A 10115-nucleotide genomic window follows, 5' to 3' on the forward strand; every position below is an offset into this window, starting at 1 on the left:
TTCAATATTCTCTCTATCTTCCTCACATGCTCAGCAAACACACACACACACGCGCGCGGACATGCGCGAACGCGACTTTCGTAAGCCATTTCTATTCCAGTAATGGAGCAGCTGATTAGTAAGAGAACGCGTGTAGAAAGTGTCTTTTGTTTTGTTTCATAGAACATTTTGTTTATTTCAGATACTGTAGTGGAAGATATCATCCTCTTTTCCAGTGAAGTAGCTGCCATCTAGTTGTGACTTTTTTGTTTATCCCGCCCCTTCATCACCCAGCGTTCTGGATGGTTCTGGTTACGCTGGTATGAACGCCGGCTCGTTCGCCAGACAGCATCAACGTTCGGGAACGCGAACGCGAACCGGCACGGTTCTTTGCCGGTGTGAAAGCCCTATCAGTCAACCAAATATTTCTCCGCTGACCTGCCCCCTACTGGCTGTGAGGGGCAAGCACACTTCACAATTTCCACAGGAATTGTCCCTGTCTAGTATTCATTATTATTATAGCAACATTTTCCCCGGCTACCCGTCCCACAGTTTTGGCACTAGGTAGACATGAGGTGTCATAGCGTGCGGCTCGTTCTCACTCGTGTTGCTATTGATTTGTGGAAGGTTACGGATAACGGTTTACACACAATTCAACTTTTTGTGAAGAAAAGTTCCCATAGGAATGAAGGGTAGAACTCTCAAATCTGAGAGTGTGGCACATCCCTTTTTCAAAATTTTGTAAACTGCCATCAAGACTACAATTGTAAGTGGACATACACACATTTTACATCACCATGTTCAGCTCTTCACACTGTCACTCAAAATCTGAACATATAAGCCCTAGCATTAATAGTTTTTACTATTAGGGCCGTTTGTTTGAGAGCTAGCAAAACACAAAAACACCATAGCTTACAGCTGGTTGCCATGGATACAAACGGTCACAATTCATAAACGCTGATCATGGCAGGACTATAAGCACAGTGCAACCTGAGTACACACACACACGCACACAAACCTGACCACAACAACCTGACCACCACAACCTGACCACAACCCCACAACTTGGCCCCTGGGTGAGCTAGAGACACACGGTCTTCGCCGGGGGGTGCAGGGGGGTGGCCCAGGTGCAGGGGGGTGCCCAGTGTTCACCTACCTGCCCCCTACTGGCTGTGAGGGGCAAGCACACTTCACAATTTCCACAGGAATTGTCCCCGTTTAGTTTTATTCAGCTATGGATGTGTGTGTGGATGGGCGATGAAGCCAGTTGCCAGTTTCCCAGTAGCTCAACCTCTTCCTATACGGCCACTTCAAAATGACCCACAACCCGTCTCATAAACTCTTTCCCTGTCTCTCTTTCTCCCTCGCTCCCTCTCCCTCTCTCCCTCCCTGTCTCTCTGTCTCCCTCCCTCTCTCCCTGTTTGTCTGACTGTCTCCCTCCCTCTCTCTCTCCTCCCCTCTCTCTCTCTCCCTCTCCCCCTGTCTCTCTGTCTCCCTCCCTCTGTCTCTCTGTCTCCCTCTCTCCCTGTCTCTCACCCTCCCTCTCTCCCTGTTTGTCTGTCTCTCTCCCTCCCTCTCTCTCTCCCTCTCTCCCTCCCTTTCTCCCTCTCCCTCCCTCTCTCCCTGTTTGTCTGACTGTCTCCCTCCCTCTCTCTCTCCTCCCCTCTCTCTCTCCCTCTCCCCCTGTCTCTCTGTCTCCCTCCCTCTGTCTCTCTGTCTCCCTCTCTCCCTGTCTCTCACCCTCCCTCTCTCCCTGTTTGTCTGACTGTCTCCCTCTCTCTCTCCCTGTCTCCCTCTCCCCCCCCCTCCCTCCCGTCTCAGATAGAGGAGGAGATGCTGTTGCTGCAGAACGAGCGCTCGGAGCGCATCCGCACCCTGCTGGAGCGCCAGGCGAGAGAGATGGAGGCGTTCGACTCGGAGAGCATGCGCCTGGGCTTCAGCAACATGGCCCTAACGGGCCTCCCTGCCGAGGCCTTCAACCAGGGCTACCCCAACCCCACCCCCCCCCCCTCCGGCGCCTGGCCCTCCTCCCGGCCCGTCCCCCGCTCCGGCAGCCACTGGAGCCACGGCGTGGCGGGGAACTCGGTGGCACCCCCCGCCTGGCGCAGCCAGAACAGCGGCTGTGCTGTCGGAGGAGGAGGAGGAGGAGGAGGAGGGGGATTCAGCCGGGCCGAGTCGGTCAACTCCTCCTCCCATGGCCTCCTCCTGGGCCGGGACAGTGACATGAACCCGAGTGCCCGGACGGGCCACTCCTCCTCAGCCTCCTCCTCTTCCTCCTCCTCCTCCTCCTCTCACCACCATCACCACCATCCTCATCCTCACCACCACCAGCAGCAGCAACAGCAGCATCAGTACCTCCCCCAGCACTACCACCACCACCACCACCAGAGCACCCCCCACCTGTACCGCGAGAGCCGGGAGAGGGAGAGAGAGAGGGGGGAGAGGGACAGGGAGAGAGAGTGGGGAGGGGGGGGAGGAGGAGGAGGGGGCGGGGGGGGACACTACTCCCACCATTCCCACGGCGGAGGGGGGGGCCACCACCACCACCACCACCACCACCTGTCCCAGCACGCCTCGGCCCAGTCCCTGGCCCTCCTGCCCCCGCCGCCCCCCCCCCCCGCCCCCCATCTCCCTCTCCTCCTCCTCCCCGCCCTCTTCCTCCTCCTCCTCCTCGTCCCAGGGCGGCTACGGAGGGGGCGGAGGAGGAGGGGGGGGCGGGCTGGCGGTGGTGGTGCGGGGGCCAGCCGGCCTGATGGCCCTCAGGAACAGCCCCCAGCCGCTGCGGAGGACGGCGTCGGGGGGGCCAGGAGGAGGGGCCGGGGGGGGAGGGGGGGGGGAGGAAGGCCTCAGCCGCAGTACCTCCGTCACCTCGCACATCTCCAACGGCTCCCACCTCTCCTACTCTTAGAGAGACGTGGGGAGGGGGTGGGGGGGCGGGGTGGGAGAAGGAGGGATGAATAGAGAGTTAAATGGAGAGAACAAACTCCCCCCTCTCTCTCTCTCTCCCCTCTCTCTCTCGTAGTTCATGCATGTAAGATCAGGCGTCAGGGGTGTGTCTCTCTCTGTGTCTAACCCTCAGACAGAGGGGGGGGGGGGGGGGACAGGGTGACGACCGTTCCACCTCTTCTTCCTCCAGGGGTTTGGGGGGGGGATGGCTGGAGCAGCTTTACCCCCCCAAAACAGCTCCATCTCTTTAAGTTCTATAGAAAGCGTAGGTCACCTTTTCCAGCGGGGTTAAGGGTTAGGGGTCAATAGTTGTGGAGATGCGGTCACTTGTCTTCTCATTAGAGGCCAGGGTTAGACCCCCCCTCTACTGGAATCATCACTACGTATAGGTGGGAGGTGTGGGGGGTGTTATTCACATATATTAGACCAGATAGGGATCTTAGGCCATTTGGGGGCTGTACAGCAGTCTAGAGACCATTTTTCAGTATTTTGTCTGCAGAGAAGGGGGGGGGGGGGGGTTGTTAAACTGGGAGTTTTAATGAGGAGTTTTAACAGCTGCAGGTTAGGAGCCATCGGGATGGAGGAGGAGCTAAAACTATGTAAATAACAGTAGAAAATGGGGGGGATAACAACAAAACATCATTGTTGCTTGGGTTATAAACTACTGCTGTTGTAATGAGGCTACGAAGGTGACCGGGGGCAGATTTCAGAAACACGTTTTTTTGTAGGAAGATTCTCAAGTGTATGACAAATGTAACACTGCCTTCCAGTGGCTCGGCTGACCCAATACAACTCTGCCACTGCTCTTTAAAAAAACCTCTTAAAGGGATGCTGCCATGGAGTTATTTTTGAGTGAGCCGAGCGATAATTCCCTGTGAACATTCTTGAGTGGGGTGTGTGTACAGTGGTGAACGCTTGCATAGTACTTTGACCTTTTTGACCCATTCCTGGCCACACAGCCTTGTAGGCGTGTGTGTGTCCGCATGTGTACATATGATGTACATTGTGCAAAACAGCAGTAATTACAGTTTAATGCATGGAAGTAATGTACAGAAATAATTTGTATCCATACATGCACACTACACGTTTATATAAATACATATAAAGATATAATACCTGTCTATAGTTTGACAGTAAGATTGAAGATTGCTCACTGTCCAACACTTTCGACCGACATTGTACTTATAAGTCTATAAAAACTCTGGACCTGTGTTAGAGTCAAAATAATGATAATTCTGTTCATGTGAATTATATAATTTGGAAATAGATATGGAAAAGTAGATGCTGTTATTATTATTATTATTATTACTACTACTACTACTAATGCAGTTGTAATATTTATGTTGTACACTAATTCTGTTTTTAAAAGTTTCTTTTTTTAAAAGTTGTTGCCAATCTTTGACCACTAGGTGGGGAGCAAGAGCAATGTTACTGTGATAGAGAGCTATAACATGAGGGGGATTTTATTTTTATTTTATTTTTTAAGACAGAAAAAATGGACTACCTTTCCCAGCATTCCCTACTAGGTCTCAGGGTAGGAGTCTACTGGACAGTGCATTGTGGGAGTTGTAGTGTTTATTACGTGTGGACAGGACCGTTCATGTTTTAGCTGTGTTGATATATTTATAGACCTTACAGTGTCTCCAAAACCACCCTCTCTAATCCAGCACGTTGGTGCCATATTGTACCTCACTTTTGTGTTTATAGGATTTTTGTGTTTTTATTGCAGTTACCATGGGGAGTTGGGGGATTCTCCATGTTTCTTTGATTGTACACTACGGATTCCCAAACACTCCACAGAATAGACATTTATCAAATTCTGTCTGTTCTTCCTGGAAGCTCTGCTTTGAAAGTATTTGACTGGTTAAAGCAACGTCTTTTCTGTGCGTTCAACCTTTCTGAGCAGGTCAGGTCAATAGTCATGTTGAGGAGAACATGAAGGAAGGGTTTGTTTTTCCACTCTTCTAGCAGAGCCTAGGTTTCCTCTTAGGACAGAACCAGTTACCTCATCCAGTTCCCCCCTAACTCTCACTGCCAGCTCTAGCCAGCAACCAGCAGCATCACAGCAACATGGTGGATGGGCATAAACACACCTTGTTGGGTCTCAGAGGGTCCATCCAGATGCTCTACAGTGGCTTCCTCCTCCTCTCTTCCTCACCTGCACTGATGGAAAGAGTGCTTAGCAAAAAAAAAACGATGAGTGTACCTGTACTAAGTATTGGCCCTCACTAGTCCACCTCTTTCACACCAGTGCAAAGGAAGGTACAGAGACTAAGAGGAGGCCACTGCACCCATAGTCCCTCGACCAGATGGTGAACAAAGACTAGGGTGTAAGGTACCCACCCCCCATGTTACATAAAGCTGGTTCTGGACGCTTTTTTTGCAGCCCTCTGCACCTCGTAGGGGGGGGTGATTTACTAGGATGTTAATGCAGTTTACTTGTTTACTATGGAACATGCTGGATGTGTACGGAGAGGCTGTTAACCCCCTTAACCAGGGCTTTGGAGACACAGGACTTGGTCTAAAGAATGTGTGATGTCCGTCGCCTACCTCTTGTGCCGACGTGCAGCAGTCAAAAGGTGCGTCTCAATAGTCAGTCGGGTTTATCGTCCGTGCGTCCCTTCGAGCTGCGCTGGTTTGAAAACAATAGGATAGGTGACAAGAATACGGTGGATGTACGGGCGTGGCGGATTCTGTCACTCCTTTCCTTTGACGTCAGCTGACCATCGAGACGCACCCCGGGGCGACAGTGATGACGGATGTGTATGGGGATAGACTTATATCATAAATACACACGTACGAAAGTATAATACGCAACCGTGTTTTGCTATCCATCCGCACACATCTCGAGTCGTGTGTCGTAAAAAGAATTCACGCGTGCGTGAACAGATCCACGCAAGCGTGTTTTGCTATCGACCCGCAAATATCTCTCCATTCGTGAACCGTTTTTTGTGAACCGTGTTTTGCTCTGCTTGGATTTACGTATGTATTTTTGAGACAAACATTTCCCTGTTTTGCCGTCTCGATTCGTAACTCGTAATATTCATTAGCTGATTATAAGGCGCTATCTGATTGGCCGGTGATCTGCGCTGTTCTTTCGACAAGATGAGTGTTTCTACCACTCAGCAAATACGATAATACACTACGAGAGCACTTAGAATACATATTATTAGTTTATAAGTAATACGTTTATGTATTATATTATTTATCCCCCCTCACATGTATTGTGGTTAACCTACATGTTTTGCTCACTGCACTTCTTATCCACCACTGATGTAAAAACCGAACAATTTCAGAATGTTTGCTTTTATAATATAGACTACCCACTTCAGTCACCTACACCACTGCTAGAAAGCATATGTTTGTAGTTGGAACAGGGAGCATTTTGAGGGAGGGGGTCAGAATATGGCAGCCTGCCTTTCATGCTGGCATATTCTGACCCCCCCCCCCCCCCCCCCCTAACTATTGTTTGCAAAGTCTGAGACACTTCATATTTTTTGTGGTGACATCTTTAGGTCACTGGGTGGTACCCCTGAAAGCACATGCTTGTAGTTATAACAGGGAGCATTTTGAGGGGGGGGGGGTCAGAATATGCTAGCATGATGCTGGCATATTCTGACCCCCCAGATAGCGCCTTATAATCAGCTAATGAATATTACGAGTTACGAATCGAGACGGCAAAACAGGGAAATGTTTGTCTCAAAAATACATACGTCAATCCAAGCAGAGCAAAACACGGTTCACGAATGGAGAGATATTTGCGGGTCAATAGCAAAACACGCTTGCGTGGATCTGTTCACGCACGCGTGAATTCTTTTTACGACACACGACTCGAGAGATGTGTGCGGATGGATAGCAAAACACGGTTGCGTATTATACTTTCGTACGTGTATATTTAAGATATAAATCTATCTCCATAGATGTGAGAGTTAACGTATGTGAGCGTACGAGTGTGTGCAATCTGACGGGTGATGGGACAGAAAGAGCGACCGATGGACGGTTGGATATAGAAGTTTGTACAGAGAGAGTCCAAGTTAATGTTCAGGTTCAATGTGAAACGGAAAGGAGGCGTGTTACAGAATTTGTTGTACAGAAACATAACAAAAGTCATTTTTTTAAAAATAAAAATAAAAAAGGAAAAAACCCGGGTGTGTTGTCTTTATTTCTGGTTTGTTCATGTACACGTTCAGGGGCGTGATTTGTGTCAAATTACCTTTCCCCCAATGGACCACATTAGATTTTTGGATTTGATTTGATTAATTGGCAAAAATGCAAATACATAGGCCAAGCAATGATCCTGCTTGTAATTGTCAGGGATAGAGCGATAAAGTCTGTGACTTCTTTCCGTCGCTGTCCCTGGTGTTCAAAAGGTCCACGAGGGGAAGGGGCCGTACCAGCAGCCACTCCCATACAGTCCAACAGAACAAACAGACAAACAGGTCCTTGATGTGCGAAGACGAAGCGCATCAAAAACAACAAACAAGTCCATAAAAACTTCCAAGACATACTGCATGCATATCATTTAGCATGGAACATACAAGTGCTTCTCCTATCCTATAACCCTCTATTTGGTTTACAGTGGAATGTTGCTAAACAGCTGTATTCTGATCTTAGCCTTAAAAGCTGCTGTACTGTCAGTTTCTTTGATGCTTAAAGGCAACTTGTTCCATTCCACTGCACCACATGACTGATTTCTCTGGGTTTCTCAAGTTTAACAAGCCCTCAGGAATGTGTTGATGCTGAGGTGTAATGACGAGGATGGAAGTCTGATTTGTTCCCTTGAAGAAAAAAGCTAATTGAAATACTGTAGTATTATAAGTTTAAAACAGAAGTAGAGCACAGATTAGTTCCCTTTTCTGTTTGTCCTGGTGTGTGGTCTGAGGTGAACCAGAGTACTGTAGAAGTGACTGTGGCCATTTCTCTATACCTCTCTCTCTGTCATTTACAGGAGGGTAGAATGTAAAATGTCTCTGTCATTTACAGGAGGGTAGAATGTAACATTTCTCTCTATACCTCTCTCTGTCATTTACAGGAGGGTGGAATGTAACATTTCTCTCTATACCTCTCTCTGTCATTTACAGGAGGGTGGAATGTAACATTTGTGTGCCGTCAGGGCCAGCAAGGCCTTCTCTGCTGGCCTAAACATCATCAGAATATACATTTTATTTTAATATATTTTTTCCACAAATATGTATTAATGATTCCCCATAGTCTATTCTCTTCATTTCATAGCTTTCCTCTTGGTTGCGCTGCTTCCAGTCTCCGATTGAGATTTGGAGGGCTGGCCTTTATGTTAGAGCTTTTATCCAATCAAAATGTGTTGCTAGGGGGCTCCAAAATCTGCCCGCCTGCACGCTAAACGGTGCCGCGGATACGACCTGTAACTTAACGTTGGAACGAGAAAACCTGTGGCGTACCTAGTAAACCTACGTAGATGCGAGCAAAAGGAACAACGGCGCCTGCTGTAAGGCTCAATGATGTCAGCACCCAGCACGTCTTTTGATTGGATACGCACTATTGATACGCACTATTGATACGCACTATTGATATTCACTATTGAGATGCGTAACTATGCCGGTAGATGTGAAACTTTTGAAAGTGCGCAGGGAAACGGAGCTCAACAACGAAAGCTTTCGTTGACTGATCGATAATACTGATCGATTGTGTCCTGTTTTTGGGTAAACAATAACTTTCATTTAGGGGACACGATAAAAGCGCCGAGTCCACAAACAGAGGAAACTACGTTGAGCTTCTTTCTTTTCTGGCTGAAAACAACCCAGATTTACATTACCACCTGTCCACAAACAAAGTGTTTACTGGGACGTCAGGCAAAATACAAAACGACCTGATTTTTGCTATTGCTGAAGTGATGGGAGAAGAGATCAAAATGGAGATTAAAAAGGCACCCTTTGTCGCTATTATGGTGGACGAGACAACAGACGTGGGTAATGTAGCGATCTTAAAGATGTTAGTTTAACACTCTTCATTGTAAATGCGGATTTATTGATTAAAAATGCTTCGGAAATATTAATATAACTCTGTTGTACTTGTCTGACTATGTTAAGGTGATGCAACGCCCGGTTATACTGTGTTTCTGTCTAGTTTCTAGAGCCATGGCGTCATAACGATGGTATTAAGAGGTAGAATAATTCAGGTAGGAATGTGTCGGACATCACTGAAGGCCTAGGTGTGAAATGCACCGCCCGCCACTGCATTTCTCTCTATATCTCTGTCATTTACAGGAGGGTATAACATAACATTTCTCTCTATACCTCTATCATTTCCCTGAGGGTAGAATGTAACATTTCTCTATCATTTCCATGAGGGTAGAATGTAACATTTCTCTATACCTCTCATTTACAGGAGGGTAGAATGTAACATTTCTCTGTCAATCATTTAAAGGAGGGTAGAATGTAAAAATGTTCTATAATTTACAGGGTAGAAAGAGAAATGTTACATTCTACCCTCATGTAAATGATAGAGAAATGTTACATTCTACCCTCATGTAAATGATAGAGAAATGTTACATTCTACCCTCATGTAAATGATAGATAAATGTTACATTCTACCCTCATGGAAATGATAGAGAAATGTAACATTCTACCCTCATGTAAATTATAGATAAATGTTACATTCTACCCTCATGGAAATGATAGAGAAATGTTACATTCTACCCTCATGTAAATGATAGAGAAATGTTACATTCTACCCTCATGTAAATGATAGAGAAATGTTACATTCTACCCTCATGAAAATGATAGAGAAATGTTACATTCTACCCTCCTGTAAATGATAGAGAAATGTTACATTCTACCCTCATGTAAATGATAGAGAAATGTTACATTCTACCCTCATGTAAATTATAGATAAATGTTACATTCTACCCTCATGGAAATGATAGAGAAATGTTACATTCTACCCTCATGTAAATGATAGAGAAATGTTACATTCTACCCTCATGTAAATGATAGAGAAATGTTACATTCTACCCTCCTGTAAATGAGAGGTATAGAGAAATGTTACATTCTACCCTCATGAAAATGCTAGAGAAATGTTACAATCATTTTCATGAGGGTAGAATGTAACATTTCTCTATCATTTTCATGAGGGTAGAATGTAACATTTCTCTATCATTTTCATGAGGGTAGAATGTAACATTTCTCTATACCGCTCATTTTCATGAGGGTAGA

The 10115-nt window shown here is 46.7% G+C and overlaps 1 protein-coding gene across 1 annotated transcript in view; it reads left to right on the forward strand.

Moving 5' to 3' along the window:
- The window catches only part of taok2a (TAO kinase 2a), a gene marked incomplete at its 3' end in the record, with an annotated part of 69387 nt that extends 66500 nt beyond the window's left edge, over positions 1-2887 (forward strand). Inside the window, 2 exon segments of the mRNA XM_080524899.1 lie at positions 1801-2586; positions 2588-2887. Coding sequence (XP_080381025.1) covers positions 1801-2586; positions 2588-2887 — 1086 coding nt within the window.
- Between the last annotated feature and the right edge of the window lie 7228 nt (positions 2888-10115).

The sequence above is a fragment of the Nansenia antarctica genome, assembly GCF_963989245.1.
Source record: "Nansenia antarctica genome assembly, chromosome: 2".
Lineage (NCBI taxonomy): Eukaryota > Metazoa > Chordata > Actinopteri > Argentiniformes > Microstomatidae > Nansenia > Nansenia antarctica.